General features: G+C 44.4%; 1 protein-coding gene across 1 annotated transcript in view; it reads left to right on the plus strand.

The window, feature by feature from the left end:
• Nucleotides 1–36: 36 nt before the first annotated feature.
• The window catches only part of LOC143974212 (uncharacterized), a 69,467-nt gene continuing 41,797 nt past the window's right edge, over nt 37–27,706 (plus strand). Inside the window, exons 1-2 of the mRNA XM_077475366.1 lie at nt 37–119; nt 24,129–25,259. Coding sequence (XP_077331492.1) covers nt 24,196–25,259 — 1,064 coding nt within the window. The 5' untranslated portion in view covers nt 37–119; nt 24,129–24,195. The remainder of the gene's footprint in view (nt 120–24,128; nt 25,260–27,706) is intronic.

A 27,706-nucleotide genomic window follows, 5' to 3' on the forward strand; every position in this document is an offset into this window, starting at 1 on the left:
TCATCTTTATTTGTGTTACAACAGAGAAGCAAAGTCTGTGTTTTTTTTTTTTTTTTTTCTGAATGACATCATTTTTTTTTCTGGGGCGAAAGCGAGGCTGCAATGAACGGCGAGCAGAGGTAAGTTTATTACCTGTGGTGTGTGTGGCTTTAGAGAGGAGAAGGTGGATGTGTGCATTTAGAGGAGGCATCGGAAACCCGAACTGAATGACATGTGGATTGCTCATGCATTGTATATCAGCAATTGCTTCTTTTTTTTTTTTCTCCCTTTGAAATGCTGTTCATTATTTTTCTGTATTTGCATCTCAGTGCTGCTGATCTCCTGCAGCCCAATTGTAGACATTTCTTGTCTACATACACTCTGTCCAGATTGGCTGCACATCCTTGCTCTAAACACGATTTGTTTTCATAGCGACAGCAATGGACCTTGCCTGTGTGTGTCAGCATGGCTGCTTGGAGTGTATGATGAGCATAAACCAGGAGACAGTTGTCACCTTGTAACAGGAAGTGCCTGCAAAAAGACCTTTATGGCAGGATCACCAGGTATACTTTTTTAAAGCCTTTACAACTTTTAAAGTAAAAAAAATATATATACACACTCGCCACTTTATTAGGTACACCTTGCTAGATTGGACCCCCCCTTTACCTTCAGAACTGCCTTAATTCTTCATGGAATAGATTCAACGAGGTGTTGAAAGCATTCTTCCGAGATTTTGGTCCATAGTGACATGCTGCAGATTTGTTGGCTGCACATCCATGATGCAAATCTTCCACCACATCCCTAAGGTGCGCTATTGGATTGAGATCTGATGACTGTGGAGGATTGGAGTACAGTGATCTCATTGTCATGTTCAAGAAACCATGGGGAGATGATTTGATCTTTGTGACATGGTGCATTATCCTGCTGGAAGTAGCCATCAGAAGATGATACACTGTAGTCCTAAAGGGATGGACATGGTCAGCAATAAGGACGAGCTCCGGCGTGTTTGCACAGCCCATGTGCAGAACCCGCCAGGAAGTTGGTGCTGCGCTAATCACAGGCAGTGAGACATTGTCCCGATGTGTGGCTGCAGAGATCGGGAAATGTCTCACTGCCTGGGATTAGCGCAGCACTGCACCAACTTCCTGGTGCGCTCTGCACGCGGAGCGTGCAAACACGCCGGAGCTCATCCCTACCTGTGATTAGTGCAGCACAGTGCCGACTTCCTGGTGGGCTCTGCAAGTGGGCTGTGCAAACACACCTGAGCTCATCCTTTGTCAGCAACAATACTAGGGTTGTCACCTCATCCCTTTAAACCCCGAACACATATTAAAGCGGGATTCCACTGTCTTGATCGTTTTTTTTTGCATACTGACAATCATTATTATAATTAAATCTAACACTTACTTTTTCGTTTTTTCCATCCAGCAGCATGCTGTTTTGTCATTAAAAAAGATTTTATAAAACCGTCTCCTGACGGTTGTCATTTTGCCTGTGGGCATGTGAAGCCCACAGGCATCCTCTTCCGGGAGAGTGCGCTGATAAAAGACCAGCATGCACCACCCGTTCGATTAGATCTCGCGCATGCGCAGTCAGCGCTATATCGAGCGCCGTTGTAGTGTCATATTTTGCTGCCTGTTGGAACACACGGCGCGAGTGTTTGGAACGCATCGCGCATGCGCAGTACGCAATTTCTGGCGGCAACGTCACTTCCGCAGCATCCTGTGATAGGCAGCAAAATATGACACTACACCCTCGGTGATGCCCAAGGCATCCTGGGAAATGGTGACATACTTCTCCCAGGAGCCTTAGCGAGCCGGGCTGCCGAGGGAAGTGACGTTTTTAGCCCGGGCAATGGAAGAGGCAGATTTCGTGGGACCACCTAGCAACCGCAAGAAATAGGTAAGTAAAAAAATTTTTATTATCCAATTAATTTTATTAAGACCCTTTGCTGCACATACAAGTTAGGTTATATTTTTGATGGCAACACCACTTTAATTGCACAGGTTCTGTGTAGAGCTGCACGATTTTGACTAAAATGAGAATCACAATTTTTTTGCTTGGTATAAAGATCACAATCTCTCATGATTCTCGCGGTGTAACATCTCCTTTCACATTATCCAAAAAATTTATGTGGGCTAACTTTACTGATTCGTTTTATTTTTTAAATTAATTAAAGTGTATTTTTTTTTTTTTAATTGCATTTGAAAAAACGCTGCACAAATACAGTGTGACATAAAATATTGCAACAACCACTATTTTATTCTCTAGGGTCTCTGCTAAAAAAAAAAAAATACATAATGTTTGGGTGATCCAAGTAATTTTCTAGCAGAAAATAGTGATTTTTAAATTGTAGGCAACAAATGTCAGAAAAGATTTGGTCTTTAACTGGTTAAACTTCCCTTCTCTACAGGAAGTTCTTTCCTTTGATAAAAGAATGAAAAGATACTTTGTTTCTACTTATTCACTGTTGTAATAAAACTTGTCATGCTGCCTGGATTTCTTTTTTTCCAGCTGTGAGAACTCTCTGCACTTGTTAGAAAGATGGTGACAAGCTGTTTTGAAGAACGGGAAGGGAAAAATATTGCAATTTCGATGATTAATCGTGCAGCTCTAGTTCTGTGGCTGATTAAGGTGGAAGCTAAACTCGCTTAGTTTCTTACCTGCATTCAATTCGCCTCAGAACCTGTGTAATTCATATGTGTTTAGGTTTAAAGGGATGTGGTGGCAACTCTAAACAATACTCAGGTAGGCCATGGTGTTTAAACAATGCTCAATTGGTACTAAGGGGCCCAAAGTGTGCCAAGAAAATATCCCCCACACCATTACACCACCACCAGCCTGAACCATCGATACAAGGTAGGATGGATCCATGCTTTCATGTTGTTTACGCCAAATTCTGACCCTACCATCTGAATGTTGCAGCTGAAATTGACTTATCAGACCAGGCAACTTTTTTCAATCTTCTATTGTCCAATTTTGGTGAGCCTGTGCGAATTTTAGCTTCAGTTAACTGTTCTTAGCTGACAGGAGTGGCACCCGGAGTGATCCTCTGCTGCTGTAGCCCATCTTTTTCAAGGTTCGATGTGTTGTGGGTTCCGAGATGGTATTCTGCATACCTCGGTTGTAACGAAGGGTAATTTGAGTTACTGTAGCCTTTCTATTGTCTTGAACCAGTCTACCCCTTCTTCTCTGACATCAACACAACTGCTGCTCACTGGATATTTTCTCTTTTTCAGGGCATTCTCTGTAAACCCTAGAGATGGTTGTGCATGAAAATCAGCAGTTTTTGAAATGCTCAGACCAGCCCATCTGGCACCAACAACCATGCCACGTTCAAAGTGACCTAAAGCGTTCCTCCAACCCCCCACCAAAAAATGAAGTCAGCCTTTACAAATACTGCAGCTGCTGACTTTTAATATTAGGACATTTATCTGTGCAGGGATCCCACGATATCGGCACTCCATCCGATTTTTCAATCAACTCTCGGGTGCTTCCACCACCATTCCTCATAAGGGAAACTGGCGGTGAAGCCTTGCGCCTCCGTAGCCAGTTACTTACTTCACATGCATGAAGCGCACTGGGCTTTCTGAATGGCCCGATGGCGGTGGGAGGAGGGGGGCTGAACCTGCAGGGACCTCACTGGGGCCCTGTCCCCCGGAAGTGGCGATGAGTACCTGTCAAAAACAGGTACCTGCCCCCCCCCCCCCCCCCAAAGGTGCCAATTGTGGTAGTAATGGCGGGGAGGGCGCCAATAAGCAGAGCTTGCCCTTTTGGGTGGAGCTCTGCTTTTAAATCCCCTTTCTTCCCCTTTCTGGTGCTTGGTTACATTGAGTTACTGCCATGTGATTGGGTGATTAGGAATTGGTGTTACCAAGCAATTGTACAGGTGTACCTACTAAAGTGGCCAGTGTGTGTATATTGTACATTTACATCAGTCCCTGCCCTCAAGTAGCTTACAATCTAAGGTCCCCTACGCACATGCATACTTGAATATGCTGGGGCCAATTTAGACAGGAATAATTTAATAATTATGGTGCTATATATCATGTACACTTTTATGCTGCAGTATGTTTTACTGTTTTTTGGTATGTGTATGATACTTTTTGTATTACAGTTTTGTATGGAAATGTTTTTCAATAAACTTAGATTAAAAGGAGAAAAAAAAATTGCTGCCCGCTGCTACACCAATTTTATACAGTGAGATCAAAATGATGTCCCGAATACAAAAGTATAAACTAAAATATAAATCTGCAGTCCAAATATAAAAAAAAAGTGACTGTGAACTCTTTATAGTCTTGTTATCAATGAATTGTGTAACCACAACTTCAGGGTTTACACATCAACACGTAAAGATGATCACACGTGCTCCACCACTAAGTGAATTGAGCCATCACCTCCAGATTATGACCCCCATAGACATGGGTCTTAATGCTCTTAGGGCACTCCTCTCCAGGGGTATCCAATGGGTCTGCTGTCACTCCTGATGAAGTCATGTATGTGACACAACACTAACTATGTGTGGATGGCTGCATCTTTTAGTTACAACTCTTGGTGTCATTTATCCCTCGCATTACGGTAAGCTTCAAACTTCCAGCGCTGACACTTTACAGTTCCTGTACCGTGCCTTGAAAAAGTATTCATACCCCTTGACATTTTCCACATTTTGTCATGTTACAACTTACAACTGTAAATGGATTTTATTGGGATTTTATGTGATAGACCAACACAATGTGGCACATAATTGTGAAGTGGAAAGAAAATGATAAATGGTTTGCAATTTTTTTTTTTTTTTTTTACAAATATCTTACAAGTGTGGCATGCAATTGTATTCAACCCCTTTACTCTGATACCGCTAACTAAAATCTAGTGGGATCAGTTGCCTTCCGAAGTCACCCAATAAGTGAATGAATGAAATAATGTGTATAGCGCACAACGCGAACTGAATCGCCTCAAGGCGAGAGTCCAACTGTGTGTAATTTTTAATCTCAGTATAAATACAGCTGTTATGTGAAGCCCTCAGAGATTTTTTAGAGAACCTCAGTGAACAAACAGCATCATGGAGGCCAAGGGCCACACCAGACAGGTCAGGGATAAAGTTGTGGAGAAGTTTAATCCCTTGCTGCACAGCGTACGCAGATGTGCGTACTTTGCTTCCGGAGGTTATACCGGGATGATGCCCGCACTTGCAGGCATCATCCTGGTACTGATTTTTAGAGTGGGCGATTGGCTTTCCAGCCATAACAACTGATGCGGCTAAAAGCCGCTCAGCTGTTATGCCGGAGGAGCGGGACCCCTCCCGCCGCTCTTACCGGGGCTCCCGTACAATCGGGAGCACCGATGTAGAATCCGATGCCTCCAGCGGCTGGGGAGGGACTGGAATGAAGCTGTAAGCGGCTTCATTCCAGTCTCCTAATGGTAAACATGGAAGCGACATCATGTCCCGTTTACTCGGCAGCCAATGGCGTCGGATTAAAAAATATATACACTATTCAGAATTGCCAAAAATGGCGATCTGAATACTTTGAAGTGTCTTTTAGACCCCCGATCCCTCCATAAAGAGTACCTGCCACCACCTATTACTGTCACAAGGGATGTTTAGATTCCTTGTGACAGCAATAAAAGTGATCAATTTAATTTTAAAGTAAATAAGAAAAAATTATAATTTTTAAAGCGCCCGCCTTTCCCACGAGCTCGCGAAGCAAAGAAAACGCATACGGAAGTCGCGATCGCCAGAGCGAGAGCAATAATTCTAGCACTAGACCTCTTCTGTAACTCTAACCTCGTAACCGGAAAAACATTTTTAAGTGTCGCCTATTGAGATTTTTAGGTACCGTAGTTTGTCATCATTCCACGAGTGCGTGCAATTATAAAGTGTGACATGTTTGGTATCTATTTACTCAGCGTAACATTATCTTTCACATTATGCAAAAAATTGGGCTAATTTTACTGTTTGTTTTTTTTTTTTTTTTTTTATTCATGAAAGTGTCCCTTTTCCCAAAAAGTTGCGTTTAAAACACCGCTGCGCAAATACCGTGTGACATAAAATATTGCAACAATCGCCATTTTATTCTCTAGAGTCTCTGCTAAAAAAATATATAATGTGTATATATAATGTTTGGGGGTTCCAAGTAACTTTCTAGCAAAAAATATGGATTTTAACTTGTAAACACCAAATGTCAAAAATAGGCTTAGTCATGAAAGGGTTAAAGAAATAAAAAAATATACCAAGGGTTGAACATCTCACGGAGCACTGTTGAATGCATCATTGAAAAATGGAAAGAGTATCACACAATTGCAAATATACCAAGACATGGCCGTCCACATAAACAGACAGGCCGGGCAAGGAGAGCATTAAAGTGGATGTAAACCCCCGAAAATGTTTTTTTTTTTTTTTTTGTCATAATGTAGAGTATACGACATCCTATAACTTGAGCCCAGTCTTGCCACAAAGAGTTAATCCAGCTCTGAGCAATCCTTTTATTTTATTACATTTCTCGTGCACTAGCCTAAGAGACATGCATTATTTTTTAATTCCCTTCTGCTGCTCTGTAAGGATTGGATGTTCCACACCTCAGCATGATTTGGCATGCTGAAGTCATGTGGGGACTTTTCTGGGTTTTGACTGTATGTTACTGATCATAGCAGAAGTTCAGTGTAAGAAATACACAGAAGAAAATGCATGTTCATAAGGGAAGTATAGAGGTGGGCGGGGAGTCTACTGACATCACAACTCCACCCACTGAGCCCTGGAAAACAGAAAAACAGACCCACCCACAAAATCTGAAGTTTTTCGGGTCTCATAGCAGACAGAGGGGAGACATTTGACAGATAAGTATACATGCAGGAGGCATGCATATCCTTCTAGATAACCAATATTGCAGTAGTTTAGAAAGGATGAGAGTGGGTTTATATCCACTTTAATCAAAGAAGCAGCCGAGAGGCCCTTGGTAACTCTGGAGGAGCTGCAGTGGTTAATATTTTTTTTTATTTAGCAGCATATTTGTTGCTTTTACTAGCTTTTCCTACCACCAAAGAACAACCCAAAATGAATGACTATCGCAGTGATACCACATAAAGTGGATATAAAAAGTTTACACACCTCTGTTAAAATGACAGGTTTCTGTAATGTAAAAAAAAAGAGACAAAGAGCATTTCAGGACTTTTTCCACCTTTTTAATGTGACCTATAAACTGTACAACTCAGTTGAACATCAAACTGAAATATTTTAGGTGGAGGGAAGTAAAAATAAAATAATATGGTCGCATACGTGTGCACACCCTTAAACTTATACTTTTTTGAGTTGATCACCATGGCACCATCTTGACTTGGTAATATTTGGCCACTCTTCTTTGCAAAAAAAACACTCCAAATCTGTCAGATTGCGAGGGCGTCTCCTGTGCACAACCCTCTTCAGATCACCTTACAGATTTTCAATCAGATTCAGGTCTGGGCTCTGGCTGGGCCGTTCCAAAACTTTAATCTTCTTCTAGGAAAGCTATTCCTTTGTTGATTTTTATGCTTTGGGTAGTTGTCATGCTGAAAGATGAAATTCATCTTCATGTTCAGCTTTCTAGCAGAAGCCTGAAGGTTTTGTGCCAATATTGACTGGTATTTGGAACTGTTCATAATTCCCTTTACCTTGACTAAGGCCCCTGTTCCAGCTGAAGAAAACACAGCCCCAAAGCATGATGTTGGCACCGCCATGCTTCACAGTGGGTATGGTGATCTTTTGGTGATATGCAGTGCTGTTTTTGCAGCAAACATATCTTTTGGAATTATGGCCAAAAAGTTCAATTTTGGTTTCATCAGACCATAACACATTTTCCCACATGCTTTTGGGAGACTTCAGATGTGTTTTTGCAAACTTTAGCTGTGTTTTGGATGTTTTTCCTCGTAACAAAAGGCTTCCGTTTTGCTACTCTACCACATAGCCCAGGCATACAGTATGAAGAATACGAGAGATTATTGTCACATATACCACACAGCCAGTACTTGCCAGATATTCCTGCAGGTCCTTTAATGTTGCTGTAGGCCTATTGGCAGCCTCCCTGATCAGTTTTATTCTCGTCTTTTCATCAATTTTGGAGGAACATCCGGTTCTTGGTAATGTCACCATTCTGCCATATTTTCTCCACTTGATCTGTCTTCACTGGGCTCCATGGTATATCTAATGCCTTGGAAATTCTTTTGTACCAATCTCCTGACTGATACCTTTTAATAATGAGATCCCTCTGATCATTTGGAAGCTGTCTGCGGACCATAGCTTTTGCTGTAGGATGCGACTAAGAAAATGTCAGGAAAGACCTATTAGAACAGCTGAATTTATTTGGGGTTAAGCAGTGGCACTTTAACTACTTCCTGACTACCCACCACAGTTTTACTGTGGCAGGTTGGCACGGCTGTGCGAATCGCCGTCATTGTACGTCAGCTCCTTGGATTAGCTGTAGCAGGTGTGCACACACCGCTGGAGGTGCGTGGCCCGTGATATCCACTGGCCACCCACAATCGCTCCTCAGAGACAGAACAGAGATCTGTCAATGTAAACAGACAGATCCCCGTTCCCCTCAGGGAAGTAGAGAGAGATCTGCTGTTCCTAGTTACCAGGAACAGCTTTCTCTCTCTACTCCCTGTCAGTCCCATCCCCCCACAGTTAGAAACGCCTCCCTAAGACACACTTAACCCCTTGATTGCTCCCCAGTGTTAACCCCTTCCCTGCCAGTGACATTTATACAGTAATCAGTGGCTGTTTTGATTGCTGTATAAATGTCAATGGCACCAGAAAAGTGTCAGAAGTAACCAATCTGTCTGCCGCAATGTTGCAGTCACGCTAAAAATTGCAGATCACCACCATTAGTAGTAAAAAAATAATAATAAAAATGTCATAAATCTATCCACTATTTTGTAGACACTATAACTTTTGTGCAAACCAATCAATATATGCTTTTATGCTTTTATTATTTTTTTATTTTTAACTCTCCCAAAGATTTCAGTTTGTTTTTCAATTGAGCTGTACAGTTTATTGATCACGTTAAAGGTGAAAAAAGTTCTGAAATTATTTATCTTTATCAAATTTCTTTACATCACAGAAACTTGACATTTCAACAGGGACGTTTTATATCCATTGTATGTGTTTTTGTTATTTGTTGTTTGTACCCATAGTAGAGCCCAAAAACAATAGTGTATTTTGTTTTCCTGGTGCCTCCATGGCAGCATTCATGTGTTAGAACTCCACCTTGACTCCTCCTTTAGTACTAGTGATTAGCATAAATTAAAGGCATAGCCCCTCCCCCAACATTCTCCCTTATTTTTTTTTTCCTCATACCTCCTGTAACTGGTGAAGAGTATCACTATGTCCATACCTCTGCCTTTGGCAGCGTCCGCCATGTTCAGCCACTCCCATGCGCATTCCCTGTTCTTGGGCCACCTATTAGCGCTGATAATACTGGGGACCTTTCTGTGGATCTTTTGGGGTCTCCTGAGTTTCCTCACAGGAACGCAGTCTGCTGATTTTTCGAGAGTAAAACGAATGCTGGTGGGGGAGGATCATCTTTCCTTTCTTCCTCGGTCAGGTCAGGTTTTTTTCGTCTTCTGTATGTTCTGGAATAAACAAAGTTTTGGTGTATAACTTTAAATATTAGGAAACTTGCCCCCTTTAAGGCTTTTTTTATTCCTGATCCGTGTATGCACGGACTGGGTTCTCCACTCATTTCCTTTATTCCCAGCCAGAATTGCGGGATAGGCCTTTGGAAATAGTTTTTTTTTCTTCCCCCTTCGGCACACTCCTGTGGCCATCGGGTTCTGGTTCCTGCTCCCTGCTTGCTGCACTGGCGGTGGGGAGAGGAGGTGGTAGTGTTGGGCAGCGGGGGGGAGTAGCATCCTCCCTTGTGACTCGTCGTGTATCTGAGACTCAGTGCACATGCGCGGCCCAGCATAGCAAGACTGAAAGCAATATCTATCAAAAGACTTCTCTGGCCAGTAGTGCACATGCGTGCGCATGTATTGGGCAGTGAGGCCTCGGCTGCCATCTTGCCTCAGGGAAAACTACTCAAAATCAATTACTGTTGCCAGTAAGGGGTAGGTCTTACTAATTAAGCTTCCCCCCACCCGTTTTCCATTTAAAAGACAGCTCCAATTTGGGCTGAGGGCTGTTCTGCATAACCAGTGTGTACCCTGCAGTCCAAAACACTTTAGCAAAACAGGTATGTGACATTCTTTGCTTCCACTCTTGAATCTGTAGTTCTGTTGTTTTTTTTTTTTTTTTTTTCTCTTCGTCTTCCTGCAGCTGATCCTCCTGCCCATTTTTTGCCATGAGCCCTTCGCCACGAAGTCAAGATCCTCTCATATCCAATAGGAATGCGACCATCTGTATGTGAGTATACAAAAAAAAAAAAGTGTGACACTTACAAACAAACCCTGTTTGTTCCAGCCCTGCTCCCGCAAAGCTGTCCAGAAAGTCTTCAAGACGCTATGACAATGACAGTCCTGAGCGAGGGTCACACTCTTCATGTCATAAGTCATCCAGGAGATCTGGGTCTCAAAGACGTTGTTGCTCTTCACCCCCATCTCGAGGGTCAAGCAAGATGTGTTGGGCATGTGGCGTTGTACCACTCCCTGATAAATTGGTATGTAAGGACTGTCTCAGAGACTACGCAGCCAACCAAGAACTAGAGAGTCGTCTGTTGGTTGATCTGCTCAAACAGACCATGAAAGATTCTTTCTCAGAACTGACAGCCATAATTCCCGCCCATCCAGCTTCTCAGGCTGTTCAGGCACAAGACCTAGACCCCGACACTCCAGGTCCTTCGGGCAGTAACCCGCTACCTACATCAGGAAGCACAGCCAGGCACTCTTCCCCTGAGGACCTGTCTGGAGAGTTTTCAGAGAAAACGGCCATCGGCTTTCAGTTTTTCCTTGTTCCAGCCATTTGTTGAGGAGGTGAAAAATGCTATTGGTTGGGAGGACCCGGAATCTAGTTGCAGGAGCGGCTTGCAGGCCTGCCATTGCACTAATATAATTTTCCAACGCTATTAGGTCATGGATGGAAAACATAGAAGCAGCCCTCCGCCAAGATGTCCCCAAGGACAATATATTTAAAGCTCTGGAGGGGCTTAAGTAGGCGGCGGATTTTGTGGGTGAAGCAGCCATTGACACGGTCCACTTTTCGGACTCAATGCTACATTTGGTCATGGCAAAACAAGCCCTATGGCTAAAACCATGGACTGCTGATCTTGCATCAAAACAAAATTGGTGCAAGATTCCTTTTGATGACCCCCGAAGTCGGAAAAAGAGGGCGGCGACGAAGAAGAAAGCCGGGCTCCTCCGCTAGTAAAAGAGCTAGCAAAAGAGCAGAAGATAGCGGAGTCTGGTGAGAAGACCCCTGAAGACGGAAGAAGACCCTTGGAGCTGTGCAATAAACTATTTTCAACCCTTATGTGTTGTGTTTTTTTTTAACATTTTTTTTTTCACAGGTGAATGGGTAGGTGTACATTGTACCCCATGCTCATTCACATAGGGTAGGGGGCCGAGATCCGGGGACCCCCTTAATAAAGAGGGCTCATGGATTCTGATAAGCCCCCCGCCCGCAGACCCCGACAACCAACGGCCAGGGTTGTCAGGAAGAGGCCCTTGTCCTCATCAACATGGGGACAAGGTGCTTTGGGGTGGGGGGGCTGCGCGGCCCCCCTTTCCCCAAAGCACCCCCCCATGTTGAGGGCACGTGGCCTGGTACGGCTCAGGAGGGGGAGGGCACTTGCTCATCCCCACCCCCTTTCCTGACCGGCCGGGTTGCGTGCTCGGATAAAGGTCTGATATGGACCGGGGGGGGCCGCACCGTTTTTTCGGGGTAGAGCTTCCCCTTTAAGTCCATACCAGGTGACGGGGCCAGCAATGCATCATTCGCTGGTCCTGGCTACCTGGAGCCACGTTCAAAATGAACAGACTTTCCTCTGTGTGTGTGTGGGCAAGTCCGTTCATTTCAAAAGTATGGCGGATAGTCTGGCGGACAAGTCACGTTTGTGGGCAGGTTTGCTCGTTCGGAGAGTCCTGCGGACTTTACGGCGGTTTGTCCGCCAGACTAAGTCCGCCGGTTAGTCTGATCGTGTGTACGCGGCATAAGAATTACTTGGGGATTTAATAAACTAGATGGGGTTTTTTTTTTTTTTCACTATTATTAACGGTTTCGTTTTTTGGGTCTTTGGCACATCACCAAGGAGTAATATTTAGTTTCTTAGGCACATTATGAAGGAGAAACACAATATTGGTGGCGAATCGCGATTCCCACCTCTTTATAACTATAATGGTGTTTTTATTTTTATTTTATTTTTTTTATCTCTCTTTCCTCTTCTTTTTTTCTGAAGATGAAGTCACTATATCACATTGAAGGTAAAAAAACACACTAGATGGGCTTACACAAACACGATTAGGGGAACAATGATGGGGAAATGACTGGGGGTAACTCAGTTATTTAAAAGGGGGGGGGGAGGAGAGAGGGAGGGGAAGAATAAATAAAATATTGTTAAAATAAGTGAGTAGGTGTAATGAATTGCACCAGGAAGAGGAGGGGAGATGGTGGAGAATTTCTGACTTCTTTGAAAAGCATATCAAGATTGATTCATGTGTTGTGTTGACTGTGGTCTTTTTGTGTTTTTTTTTTTTTTCTTTTTTTAATTGTTTCTTTTGTTGTTTATTTGTTATATATATATATATATATGTATTGTATATGGATGTCTATATATAAGAATTTGTAATAATGTGGAATGTTTTTTATATATGTGGAAAAAATTCATTAATAAAAAAAATATTAAACAATTTGTTAAACAAAATAAACACAAATTCGGGCAAAAACCCACTACATGCTTTGCTGCAGCTTCTCCATCAAAGTCTATTGAACCAAAAAAAGTAGGGCTGTTTAGTAGCAGTAGCATGCTTTTTTTTTTTTTTTTTTTTTTTTTCTTTTCTTTTTTTTTTTTTGTATCGCCTGTCATCATTGGGTTAAAGAAACTAAAATTAGCCCTTTTTATAGTACAAAAAGAGCAGATAATCGCTACTATGGGTTCATTTATACGGTGAAACGGTGAAAATAATATACATTACACAATATAAATATATACACCCAGAAGTAGGATATATGGGTATTATAACTAGGAGTCAGACCTGAAGCTATATATGAAGGGTGGAAGGGAAATAAATATAAGTTTTTATATTAATGTAGTAGTAAAGGTTGAGACTTTATTTTTATTTTTTTTATTTTTTTCATGGCTACAGTCTATTAATTTTAAATATAATGCACAATACTGGTAAAAGTTTACTTTAAATATAATTGTAATGCCTTATATTACCTCCAGTCTCCACCTTCTGGGTTCAGATGCTGATTTTCCCTGCACACAGTCTTTAAAGTGATTTAAACATGTTATACTTACCTGCTCTGTGGAATGGTTTTGCACAGACCAGTCCTGATTCTCCTCTTCTGGGGTCCCCTACCGATGCTTCTGGCTCCTCCTGCCTTCAGATAGCAAGTGCCTCAATATTATAATATAGAGCACCCCTATAAAAAAGAAAAAAAAGTCTCACTCACTTCCTGCCCAGGACTATATGTCCCATGAGGCATTGCTTCTCACACATTCACAAGTTCTCAGGCACTTATTGACATGTATGGATGGTGTACTGAGCTGCATGTGTGCTTCACTGTATTTTCGAAGATGTAAATAAATAATGCATTCTGTATGCAGTCCAACTAATCGGCTGACCGTTTATTCAATTACGAAAAATAGTTGACAACTATTTTCATAATCGTTTAGTTGTCGATCAGTTGTTTCGGCCATAGTGAGCACAATTCCAATTTAAGGTGGAGTTGTAACACTTGGTCATTAAATCTTGAGTTGCACAGAAGGGATTTTATTTGGAAAGGCGTTTTGCATTGACGAAATCTGGGATTTTGAAAAGTTCATATTATTGAAGAACTTTCTTTACATGTAATAAAATATTTGAAGGACTTGTGGAACACTTTTAGCACATACAATTTTTTAATTTATATAAGATTTAGCACATCTATAAGATTTGGCACATTTTTAATTTATATATGTTTTTTTTTGTTTTGTTACGGTAGTACAATATGGCGCAAAAATATTTTTCTCTTATATTCACCGGTTGACACAGCTCCTCTCTGTAACAAATGGGTTGTTAGCCCTATCACTAGGAGAATACTAGGCATAGTTGTATTACAACACTCAGAACTCCAAGTTCCGCCCAGGGGGGCGGTCCCTCAGGCTACAAACCCCCACCCTGCAAAGCAGCCTCAGTTTTATTTTGCCTAGCAAAGGAGAAAGACCTAGGAACCCTGCGGGCTCATCGGCCCATGCTTTTTTTTACACAGACGCTTGGGTTTTTGCACAAGATGAATGATCTTGTGATCTACTATCAACAGCCGGCTGGATACCTTTATCCTTGTAGTCTCCCCAGTCTGGCAATTGAGCGCGTGCATGTCGCAGCTACGGCTCGGCAGGCCATGATATACCTCAGCTGCAGAGGTGGTCGGTGAGCTTTTATGCTCCAGAGCGTACATATGACCGGGCTACTGATGTTTGCGTCACAGTATGCCTAGGCTAGTAGCCTTCCCTGTACTGATCAGGAGTAGGTCTACAATGGAATGTTTCCTAGCTCTTCAGGACTGGTAAGTACAGCTCTCCCTGTTCTGGCAGGGCTGAGCAGCTGGGCATTCCCTGGGAGGTCGATTCGGGGGTCCCTCACCTCCCTTTCTTCTCTCCTCTGTCCCTATCTTCCCTCCCCCCCCTCACGGGAGGGGGGCTGCTGCATGTGGTACTGAGCGGTGTGTGTTTCCCCCTGAGGGCTCTCACTTGGGATAGGGGACTGGCTGGCTAGTGGTGCCTGAATCCTGTGTGTTTAACTCCCGGGAGTGCCTTTGAGGTCTGCCTGTGTTTTCGGCACAGAGCTGTGTCTCTGCCACGTTTTTGTTTCTGTCCCTCATGGCTGGTGGCTATTTTAGGTGTGGGTGAGGGCAGCATGTCTTCTGGGCTTCAAGCGGCCATTTTCCCAGTGCTTTCCTATTCAGGACACTGGCGGCCATTTTCTAGAAGCCTGAGCACGTTTCAGTGTTCTAGAAGCAGCTACATATGCTCTCAGCTTCCGGTTTGTCATTACTGGACGCTGGGCGGCCCTTCTATGTAGTCTGAGCACGTGTTTCAGATCATTCATCGATCGTTCTGATGGACTGCCACCGACACAGTTTTGGTTTCCTCTGCACATGGGAGAACTAGGGGTCTACAAGCACTGCTGTGAACAGAGCGGAACTCCTCAGGGCGGGGAGTCTGGCGGGTTAGACCCCTCAGTCAGCGGCAGCATGGAGGGTGGGACTGTCACGGTCCTAAGTCCCCTTCGGGTGGCAGACAAGGTAGGGTCAGCATGGCTTCAGAAACTGGTTTCTCCCCCCGAAATCCAGGCAATTGCAACCGAGTCACCTGCGTACTGCGCAGTTCCCATCGTCACCCTGACGGCAGTCCTCAATTCGTTCCTTGCCAAGGTGGAAGCGGTGCGTGGGGAAAAAAAGGTGCTAAAAAGCGGCACCTGCCCCCGTCCTCTGGGGAGAGCTCTGACGCAGACTCAGGTCCTGCTGAGGCTGGTGACCCCTGCTCTGTTTTGTCAGACAATGCTGACCAGGACCAGGGTCCGGGCACGACAAAGCGCTTGTTGGAGCACTTATCACAGCTGTGCGTTATACCCTGAAGATTCAGGAGCCAGCGGATCCATCTGCTGATGTACCGGTCCCTTTTGGGTCCCCCAAGCTAGCACGTTCACCTAAGGTGATCCCGTATCTGACTTATTTTGACAAGTTCATTTACAAGGAATGGGGTCGCCTGCAACGGTCCTTTTCGGTCCCCAAATACATGGCGGTGCGTCACCCCTTTGAGGAAAGCCTTCTCAAGAAGTGGTTGGCTCCTCCGGTCGTGGACCCCCAGTATCCCCAGTATCCAGGTTAAATAAAGTAACCACGATCCCGTTTTGAGGGGACTCCTGCATTCAAGGATCCCACGGACAGGAAGGCTGAGGCGGTGGCTCGTTCCTTGTTTACGGTTGTGGGGTCTGCCATGCGAGCTGTACTGGCATCCGCACTTGTGTCGCCGACACTGAATGAGTGGGCAAAACTTTTGCACCATGAATAGGGAGAGAAACAGGCTTCCCCTGTCTGCATGGAACTAGCAGACCAACTAGTGCAAGGCCTTAAGTACGTCTGTGACGTGGCCCTGGATACTCTCCCTCTGTTATCCAGGGCTTCAGTGTCAGCTGTGGTGATGAGGTGCTGAGGTGCCTAATTTGGCTAAAATGCTGGTCTACTGACCAGGCATCCAAAAAAGCCCTGACGGATCTTCCTTTCCTTGGTTACCGGCTCTTTGGAGCCTCATTAGATGACATTATTAAAAATGCCATCGGTGGTAAGAGTACCCTACTCCCACAGGCCAGGAAAAGCTAAGGAGCCACGCCGTAGGCAAGGGCCCTCTTTTTCCGCTCACAAACAGCTTTTTCGTCTGCCCGGAGCTTCGACTAAACGTCCCCAGCCCGTCAGGATGCCCACGGACGGTCAAAAACGTCTCTGGAACAGCAAGCCTAACAAGCCTGTGAATAAAAGTGCTACAGCATGAAGGTTTGCCCCCATCCATGTCTTGGGTGGGGGGTCGACTTCGGGAGTTTGCAGCCCGGAGGTCCTCCTGGCTATCCGACCAATGGGTCTGCGATCTGATTTCCACAGGCTACAAGATAGAGTTTCTCTCTTGGCGGCCAAACAGATTCTTCCCCTCCAGCATACCCGTATCCCCGGTTCGCCGGGAGGCCCTGTTGGGGGCGGAAAGGGATTCGCTGAATCGCGGGGTGATTGTACCGGTTCCGGACTTGGAACGCTTCCAGGGATTCTACTTGAATCTGTTTGTGATTCCCAAGAAGGAAATCTTGGACCTAAAAGCCCTCAATCACTTTGTGAAAATGCAGAGGTTCAGAATGCAATAAATTCGCTCAGTAGTCGCTGCACTCCATCAAGGGGACTCCCTGGAGTCCTTAGACATCCAGGATGCGTACCTGCACATACCTATATGCCTTCGGCATCAAAAGTTTCTGCGATTTGCAGTCGGGGAAGCCCATTACCAGTTTGCGGCTCTTCCTTTTAGTCTGGTATCAGCCCCCTGAGTCTTTACCAAGGTATTGGCTCCAGTTTTGGCATTGCTGTGACAACGTAGGATCGCGATCGTGGGATACCTAGATGATCTCCTCCTGAGAGCATCTTCCGCCTCAGAATTAGAGGAGGATGTGGTGATCACCATGCAGACCCTGCAAGAATTTGGGTGGCTGTCGAACCTCAAAAAGTCAGTGATTGTGCCGGCCCAGCATCTGGAGTACCTAGGCTTGCTATTGGACTCCAGGGAAGCGAGAGTTTTTCTCCCTTCAGACAAATTGCAGACTCTCAGATCCGCAGAAAAACTGCTGATGAACCGCAAGTGGTCGTTGCTCCGTTTTTGCATGTGAGTACTGGAACTCATGGTAGCCTCCTTCGAGGCAGTACCTTATGCCCGGTTTCACACCAGAGTCCTGCAGAAAGAGATTTTGACAAAATGGGACAAATTTCAGTTGTCCTTGGATCGACAGATCCAGGTAAGCCACTCAGTCAGAGACTCACTGATCTGGTATTTGAGGTCCCCGGTGATTCAGTCCGAAAAATTGTTCCTTCCTCTGAAGTGGACAGTGATCACAACGGACGCCAGTCTATCCGGCTGGGGTGGAATGATGGGGGTTCAGTCGGCTCAGGGCCTCTGGTCGACAGAAGAATCCGAGTTGCCGATCAATCTGTTCGAATGTAGAGCGATCAGGCTGTGCCTCTACACATGGTCGATGAGACTTCAAGTGCGTCCGATCAGGATACAGTCAGACGACGCCACAGCTATGGGGTACATCAATCACCAAGGGGTAACAAGAAGCTCGGCCGCTGCACAGGAGGTCGCTCACATACTTTGGTGGGCACAGCAACACATATCGGCCCTGCCATTTACATCCCGGGAGTAGAGAATTGGCAGGCGGACTATCTGAGTCGACAGATGGTGGACCCAGGAGAATGGACATTGCATCCAGAGATATTCAGGTTGCTGTGCCTGAAGTGGGGCACTCTACTGGCCTCCCATCTCAATCGGAAAGTGCCAAGATTCGTGTCCAGGACAAGAGATCCGTGGGCTGACGCATCGGACGCGCTGGTGGCTACATGGGATCAGTACCAGCTGACCTATGCCTTTTCTTCCACTGAAACTGTTGCCACGTCTGATTCGCAGAGTGGAAGCCGAGGGGATCCCAGTAATACTGGTTGCCCCAGATTGACCTCAGCGTCCTTGGTACGCAGGCCTGGTGCGTCTGGTGGCACGCTCCCTGGCGACTACCGGTGCGAGAGGACTTCCTGTCTCAAGGTCCAATTCTCCATCCTGCTTTACCATCACTGGCTTTAACAGCATGGCTATTGAGAGCCAGGTGTTGAGGAACTGGGTTCTGTCATACTCAGTGATTCCAACTATGTTGAGAGCATGGAAATCTTCTTCTCGGAAGATATACCATCGTACCTGAAAGGCCTACATCTCCTCCATGTGCGAGGAGAAAGGATGGCATCTGCGCTCCTTTTCTATATCCAGGATCCTCTTTCTCCAGCAAGGAGTTGACCAGAGATTGGCATTAAGCACCATCAAAGGGCAAATCTCAGCCTTTAGCTGTCTTTTTTTTTTTTTTTTCTTTTTTCTTTTTTCAACGTCCCCTGGAATCGTACTCCTTAGTGAGTACCTTTGTTCAGGGGGTACGATGCATAGTCCCTCCAGTGCGTCCACCGATGCCCCCATGGGATTTGAACCTGGTGTTGGTGCTTCAAAAAACGCTGTTTGAAAATATCAGGGAGATTACCCTCTTGACTCTTTCCCAGAAAGTGGTCTTTCTAGTGGCCATCACATCAGCCAGGAGGGTTTCGGAACTGGTGGCCTTGTCCTGCAAGTCGCCCTATCTGGTTACCCACAGGGATAAGGTGGTGTTGTGTCCGCAACCGTCTTTTCTACCTAAAGTGTTCTCAGCTTTTCATATCAATGAGGACATTGTATTATCAACTCTGTGTCCTAAGCCGAAGCACCCTAAGGAGGTGGCCCTTCACACTCTGGACGTGTTTAGGGGTCTGAAGGTGTATTTGTCTGCCACAGCTCCCTTTCAGAAGTCAGACTCACTGTTTGTTTCAGTGGCTGGTCCAAAGAAGGGTATGGCGGTCTCGTCGGCCACCATTTCCGGGTGGATCAGACAGATTGTAGTACAAGCCTACGCCTTGAAGGGGCAGGTGCCCTCCTTTCCGGTCACAGTCCACTCCACAAGGGCAATTGGAACGTCTTGGGCTTTCCGACACCAAGCGTTGGTCACTCAGGCGTGTAAGGCGGCGACCTGGTCGTCTGTCCATACGTTTACCAAGTTCTACAAGGTAGACGTAAGTGCATTGGCTGATGCCTGTTTTGGCCGCAAAGTTTTGCAGGTGGCCATGTATTTGCAATTGAATATGCAATAGATATTTTTTTCCTGGTGTTCGATAAAAACGCAGTACTGTTATGTTAATGCACTGTTGCATTACTTTCGCAGTTTGCTGTTGTCTTGGGGATCACTCCTGTTGAGGATACCCTGTTGTTTTGTGGTGGTTTTCCACGCACTGCTGTTTTTTTGTGGGTTTAGTTTCACTAGTTCCCACTTGCCATGGTGGATGAAGTTTTTATGCTGTTTTTCCCACCCCTCATTTTGGCACTGCTTGGGGACGTCCCATTTGTTAAAGAGAGGAGTTGTGACGGTCGGTGAATGTAAGAGAAAATTGTATTTTTTAGTACTCACCGTAAAATCCTTTTCACCTGTAATTCACCGACCGACACAGCACCCACCCCTCCTTTTTCTACTGCTTGTTGACGTACTGAGGCTGCTTTGCAGGGTGGGGGTTTGTAGCCTGAGGGACCGCCCCCCTGGGCAGAACTAAGAGTTCTGAGTGTTGTATTACAACTATGCCTAGTATTCTACTAGTGATAGGGCTAACAACCCATTTGTTACAGAGAGGAGCTGTGTCGGTCAGTGAATTACAGAGAAAAGGATTTTACGGTGAGTACAAAAAATCCTATTTTTATGATTGATATTTTGTTTATCATATGTTCATATGATATTTATTTGTGATGTTTATTTATGATTGCTGCACGATATAGCTTCATACTCCGTAAACATTTTATTTGTATAATTGTAAATTAACCACTTCAATACCAGGCACTTAGACACTTTCCTGCCCAAGCCAATTTTCAGCATTCAGTGCTGCAGCAATTTGAATGACAATTGCGCGGTCATACAACACATACAATAGTATCATTTTGTTCCCACAAATAGAGCTTTCTTGTGGTAGTATTTGATCACCTCTGCAATTTATATTTTTTGTGCAACAAATAAAAAAAGACCAAAAATTTTGTAAAAAAAAAAAAAAAAAAAAAAAAAAAGTTTTTCTTTGTTTCTGTTAAAATTTTTTGTAAATAAGTACCGTAAGTTTTCTTCAATGATGGGCACTGATAGGTGGCACTGGTAAGCAGCACTGATGGGCACTCATAGGCAGCACTGGGTACTTATGGGTGGCACTGATGGGTAGCATGGATGGGCAGCGATGGGTGGCACTGATGGGTGGCATTGCTGGGCATCACTGATTTTGTTTGGTAGATGATGGTGTCAGTCAGTGCCCATTTGTTGGCACTGATTGGCACAGATTGGTCTGTTATTTGCACATGTGGATGGCCATGGGTTACATACCTGGCCATCCACATGTTGCCCACTTCCCTGGTGGTCCAGTGTGGGAATCCGAGGGGGGGTTTCGCGGATAAACAACATGCGAGGGAAGAAAAGCCGATCACCGGCTTTTCCAGTTTACATCGTGATCAGCCTTGATTGGGCACGGCTGATCATGTGGTAAAGAGCCTCTGCCGAAGACTCTTTACTGAGATCGATGTAGCTGTGTGTCAGAATGACACACTGCACCACCGTTCACCGCTATACGCGCCCCCATGGGCGAGCGGTGGCATGTAATCCTGAAGGACGCCCTATGACGCCCAGTCAGGATAATGGAACCACTTCCCGGATGTCAATCTGCTATTGACCAGGCGGGAAGTGGTTAAGGAGATAAGTCCAGGAGGTGGCGCCTTGTTGGACTTGAACCCATAGTAAGCCAGCACAATTTTTAAATAAATCTATATCAAATGTCCCTGCAATAGAAAAGTGTTTTATGTTTGCCTCTCTGGTGGCTTGTATGTCAAACCTTCGTTCTGCTATAGTGCAGCTGCCTCTGTAAGCCCTTTTGGCTTTCATCACTTTTGGTTTTATCTCCTGACCCCTTTTTGTCACTACAGGACTTCACATTGGCGTAGTGGACAGAGGATGCACCACAGGTATAAAACTATCCTAAAATTGTCAAGCGCCAGAGAGAATTGCAGAGGCTGCAGGACTGAAGTGAAGGGAAAGTAGGAGAGCTGGAGCACCAAAGAGATGAATATTAACCGATTACCATCTGCGCCATTGTAAAATGATTCCTGGGAGCCTTATTGTTCTGGGTAGACTTCATATAACATTCTTCCTAGAACGCTCCTCCCACGGGCCATGCTCACACAGCGGAGGACTGATCAGTGTACCGGCCAGCTGCCTGTACCCTGTAATCACTGTGACCAATCACAGATCACATGACAATTGAATCAAAGCCATTCATTGTGTACAATTGTGTTGCTAGCTGCGATTGGTCACAGTGATCACATGGTACAGACAGGGCTAATCACAGCCTATCTGTACCATAAGATTAGCTGTGGCTAGTCAGTAAAAATTCACTCCTATAAGCAATCATAGTGTGTTTAAAAAAAAAAAAAGTATGGTGCTACTATGGCAACACCGTATTGCTCACAGTATGCAAACAAAATTGTAAAAAAAAAAATACAATTTAAAAACTTTTTTTTTTTTTTTTTTTTTTTTTACATACGGTCACCAGTCAGTGTCCCTGATCACTGCCACACCAGTTATGTGATGATGCTATACTGTACTGGTGACAGTATGTAAGAAAGCAAACATTTAAAAAATAAAAACCGCAGGGGTGATCAAATACCACCAAAAGAAAGCTCTATTTGTGGGAAAAAAAGGACATTAATTTTGTTTGGGAGCCACGTCACACGACCGCGCAATTGACAGTTAAAGCACCGCAGTGCCGAATCGCAAAAAGTGCTCTGGTCTTTGGCCAGCAGAATGGTCTGGGCTTAAGTGGTTAAAAGAAAACTATAAAAATAAAAAGTTAAATAAATAAGAAAACATTTTTTTTTTTTTAACACGCCCTGTCTCACCGAGCTCGCGCACAGAAGCGAATGCATATGTGAGTAGCGCACGGTAGAGCTGCACAATTAATCGTCAAGAATCGTTATTGCAATCTTGACTAAAGTGTTTCACAAATCTTTCTATGCAAATAATTCTCTCTGCTCTTCTGAAGCCACAGCCATCAAAACAAAGGAAGAGAAAAACTGGGTAGTCTGCCAAGAATCAAAACATTCTTTATCCGTTGAACTTAAGTATAAACATTGTAACAATTTGTCAATGGAATAGACTGTGTGTGTGTAAGTGAAAAAAGTTTAAACACTAAACCTTTTTCTGACATTTGTTGGTTTCAAGTTTAAAATATTTTTTTTTTGCTAGAAAATTACTTAGAACCCCCAAACATATTTTTTATATGTTAATATATAATAATATATAATATTTTAATAGACACCCTAGAGAATAAAATGGTGGTTGTGTTGCAATATTTTATGTCACACTGTTTGCGCAGAGGTCTTTCAAATTTTTGGGGAAAAAATTACATTAATGAATAAAAAAAAAATAACTAAGCAGTAAAGTTAGCCTATTTTCTTTTGTATAATGTGAAAGATTTTACGTTGCAAGAATCATGAAAGAATCATGATCTTTTTATTCTAAGCAAATAAATTGCGGCGACGCTGGCCATTGATTTTGAATGGGCAGGGGCGCTTTAGGAGCGGTGTATACACTGCTCCTACAGCGCTGCAAAGAAGCTGCTTGCAGGACTTTTTTTTTACCATTCTGCAAGCGCACCATTGCAGGCACTTTTTTTCCTGCGCTATAGCGCTTGTAAAGCACCTCAGTGTGAAAGCACCCTAAATTACTTTTGTTTGAATTGCCCTGTCTCCAGAGAATCATGGGAGGTTAATATGATTATTCTAATACAGTATGTATATAGCTCCAACAGTTTGTGCAGTGCTTTACAATATAAAGGGAGACCGTACAATTACAATACAATAAAATACAAGAAGGTAAAGAGGGCCCTTACAATCTAATAGAGTGGGGCAAATGGTACAAAAGGTTATAACTGGGGAATGAGTGGATGGAAGTGATAAAAGTTCAGTTAGTTGGAGGCAGGATAGGCTTCCCTGAAGAGATGAGTTTTAGGTTACTTTCACACTGGGGACACCCGAGCGTTAGCACTAAAGCGCAGCTCGTTTTAGTGGTACTTTAGCGTTGTTTAAGCGGCACATTTCAGCATATAGCGGGGCGCTTTTAACCCCCGCTAGCGGCCGAAGAAGGGGTTAAAAGTGCCCCTGTTGTGCCGCTTCTGAAGCGCTGCCCCAAAGATGTTGCTTGCATGACTTTTTCTAACGTCCTGCAAGCGTACCACCCCAGGGTGAAAGCGCTCAGGCTTTCACATTTGGGCAGCATGGGAGGCAGTTTTCCAGCACTTTACTGGTGCCATTTCTAGCTCTAAAATGCCTGAAAACTGCCTCAGTGTGAAATGGGTCTTAAGGGATCGCCTAAAGGCAGCCAGAGTAGGAGATAGCTGGGCAGACTGAGGTAGAGAGTTCCAGAGGATGGGAGAGGCTCTGGCGAAGCCCTGGAGACCAGCATTGAAGGAGGAGACAGGGGATCTTGAGAGCAGAAGGTCTTGAGAGGTGATATTTGGAGACAAGATTGGTGATGTAGCTTGGTGCAGAGTTGTGAATAGCTTTGTATGTTGTTGTTGGAATTTTGAATTTAATTCACTGGGCAATCGGATTAATTAATATTTCTTGTTATGTTCTTTTCTATCCTAGGATTATTGTTTTCAGTTTGATGAATGCCTCAGTAAGCTGTTTGCATTACTGCTAAATAGAAATCAAGATGGATTCAATGTCTCCAGAAGCCCATGGTTGGTCTGTCCTCCAAAAACTGAATGAGCAAAAATCAATGGGTCTTTTCTGTGATGTCTCCTTGATGGTGGAGGGTAAAATATTCTTGGCTCACAAAAATGTCCTATCAGCTTGCAGTGAATACTTCTACACAGCTTTAAAAAGAAATGAACAACAACAGTTTTTGGTACTTGACAATGTTAGCTTGGAGGGCTTTAGTCACCTTCTTGATTTTATATACACGTATAAGATTCCAACTTGTCATGTACAAGACTTTATGCAGGCTGGCCATCAACTACAAGTTAGTCTTCCACTGACTAGTCAGGTGGTCTCAGTTTCCAGCAGCTCACCAAACAATAATACTAAGGAGGAAATCTGTATTCCTGATGATGATTATGAGGCACACGATCAGGAGTCAGAGCTGACAGAGGTGGACAGCCCATCTTTAAGAAGCCATCATGATAATCCCCCAAACATCAACATCTTTAGTGAGGACAGAAGAAGGTTTGAGCCAGTGGGCCAGCTTAAAGAGAAAGCAAGGATGCACAAAAGACCATCATTTTATAAGGAAACATTTGCAATGCAAAACCCTGGGTTTTTCAAAAACAAACAATCTGCTAAAAGTGGAAGGCTGAATAGAGAAAGTCCTGTGGATGAACCTCGAGATAACTCATTTCTCATTCCTGGTTTTACCAGGCAAATGCCTATTACAATTCACAACGATGGTTCTTCAGAAGAAGCAGATGATGACACTGCAGAAATCTGCATTAATCTGTGTGATGAGCCAGACACTCCAGATAGTTTAGAGCCCATTGCGCTCAATGACTTGAGATTACATAAAGAGTCCATTAAGCCTAAAATTTACACCACCATTGTTGGCTTACAAGGGGGTGGAGTGGTGGAGAGAGTGGATGGTGACGAAAACGCTGCTGATGTTGTACACAGGTGTGATAGGTGTGAGCTGCTGTTGCCATATCCAGAGTTTCTTAATCACCAAGATGATCCAGGAATACACCTTCTTCACTGCAGCTTGTGTGATAAACAATTCAACTACAGGTAAGAGCCGCATGTGGAGGATCTCTTTCTTTGGCTTTTTCTCCTCACTTTGCCTACAGCAGAATGAAAATATGGTGGAGTTTGTACTTTCTACAGATCAACTCCATGGCCATTTCTGAGTCCTCAATTGACACATCTAGCCCCTACTGATTGTAGGGGTCAAAAATTACCTCTGCTTCTTTCACAGTGGAGAGATGCAAGATATCTCTAGTTGAGCTAAACTTTAGTCCTCTATGTTGTCACCTAAACAGAGGGAAACTGTTTATTTTATGATGGGGCAGTTTGTTCCACTTTCAGGTTGGAGGACAACACTTCTTTGTTCTCTAGCATGGTATTTTATCTTAGCTCCCATAAACCAAAACCCTTCACAAAAGTGTTACCTGATTATGTTTGAGTGGTCTACCCACAATGTGGATTCATCGGTGTCCCACCTAAAAACAGAACTTTACTCAAAACGTGAAGCCCCCTGGTTTGCTCCCTCCAGCCTGTAACTACAGTTACAGGTTTTTCTGGGGTGGAAGCGAGTACCGATTATTATTTTTTTATTTTTTTTTAATATATACACACACACACAGTGCCTTGAAAAAGTATTCATGCCCCTTTAAATTTTCCACATTTTTGTCGTGTTAAAACCAAAAACGTAAATTTATTTTATTGGGATTTTATGCTATAGACCAGCACAAAGTGGCGCATAATTGCGAAGTGGAAGGAAAATGATAAATGGTTTTTACATTTTTTACATATAAATATGTGAAAAGCGTGGCGTGCATTTGTATTCAGCTCTCCTGAGTCAATACTTTGTAGAACTATCTTTCAACGCAAGCCTTTTTGGGAATGTCTCTACCAGCTTTGCACATTTAGAGAGTGACATTTTCGCCAACTCTTTGCAAAATAGCCCAAGCTCTGTCAGATTGCATGAAGAGTGTCTGTGAACAGCAATGTTCAAGTTCTAATTACAACTTACAGTGATCTTGTGACTCATCAATAGTGGCAAATTTAATGCAATAATGTGAAATAAAATGATATAATATATTCGATGTTCATCCAATCAATAGTGACAAAATGAATTAAATATGTGCAGTGAAGTCCATAAATAAAAATAGTCCAATTGCAAGTAGTGAAGATGGAGAACCAGTAATGAATAACTTGGCAATTTCTCCAATAAGTGAAAATCGCTGACACCACACCACTATGCTCACCGAACTCTCACATCATAGGCATAAGTCATATGCCTTGGATCATGATCCAATAGAAAACAATACATTCCCATTCCAGGATCAAGGTTCAACAATGTGCCTTTTTATAGAGATTCCACCCCACATATACGATGTTCCATTCCTCATGTAAGGTAATACATAAGGCACGGAACATTGGAGGTAATGTATATGTAAGGTAATACATAAGGCACGGAACACATGTAAGGTAATACATAAGGCACGGAACTTTTTAATGGTAATACACTATTGGAGGCAATAAGCCTCCAATAGTGTATTACCATTAACCACTTGGGATCCGCGCTATTGCCTAATGACGGCATTAGCGCGGACCTAGATTGCCGGGACTACGTCTATTGACGTAGTCCCGGTTACGAGCGGCCTGCGCGCCCCCTGAGGGGCGCGCGCGGCGCGCTCTGTGATCGGCGAGTCCGTGAGACTCGCCTGATCACCGATCCGTGTAAGGGGTCGATCCCGACCCCTTATCACGTGATCAGCTGTCAGCCAATGACAGCTGATCATGTGATAAAACGGAGCCGGTAATCGGCTAGTATTCCTCCTCGCGCTGACAGCGCGAGGAGAAAAAAAAAAAGCCGATCGCCGGCGGCCGTGTTCGGGACATCAGTCCCGATCACGGCCAGCAATTCAAGCGGACACCTGCCCCCTGCCAGTGCCCACCTGCCACCCGCAGTGCCATCCTGAAATAAAGTAAGTGCCCCCCTGTCAGTGCCACCCAGCAGTGCCCATAGTGCCCACAGTGCCACCCAGCAGTGCCCACAGTGCCACCCAGCAGTGCCCACAGTGCCACCCAAAATCTGCCTCAAAGGTGCTGCACCCCAGTGCCGCCCATCAGTGCCCAGCAGTGCCGCCCATCAGTGCCCAGCAGTGCCGCCCATCAGTGCCCAGCAGTGCCACCTATCAGAGCCACCTATCAGTGCCACCTATCAGTGCCCATCAGTCCCATCTATCTGTGGTACCTATCAGTGCCCATCCGTGCCACTTATCTGTGCCACCCATCCGTGCCATCTTATCTGTGCCCATCAGTGCCGCCTTATCTGTGCCCATCGGTGCCGCCTTATCTGTGCCTATTAGTGCCGCCTTAACTATGCCTATCAGTGCCCACCAGTGCAGCCTATCAGTGCCCACCAATGCAGCCCATCAGTGCCCACCAATGCAGCCCATCAGTGCCCACCAATGCAGCCTATCAGTGCCGCCTAATCAGCGCACTTCAAT

The sequence above is a fragment of the Lithobates pipiens genome, unplaced genomic scaffold, assembly GCF_037356315.1.
Source record: "Lithobates pipiens isolate NorthernLeopardFrog02 unplaced genomic scaffold, aLitPip1_a1.2 Scaffold_13, whole genome shotgun sequence".
Classification (NCBI taxonomy): domain Eukaryota; kingdom Metazoa; phylum Chordata; class Amphibia; order Anura; family Ranidae; genus Lithobates; species Lithobates pipiens.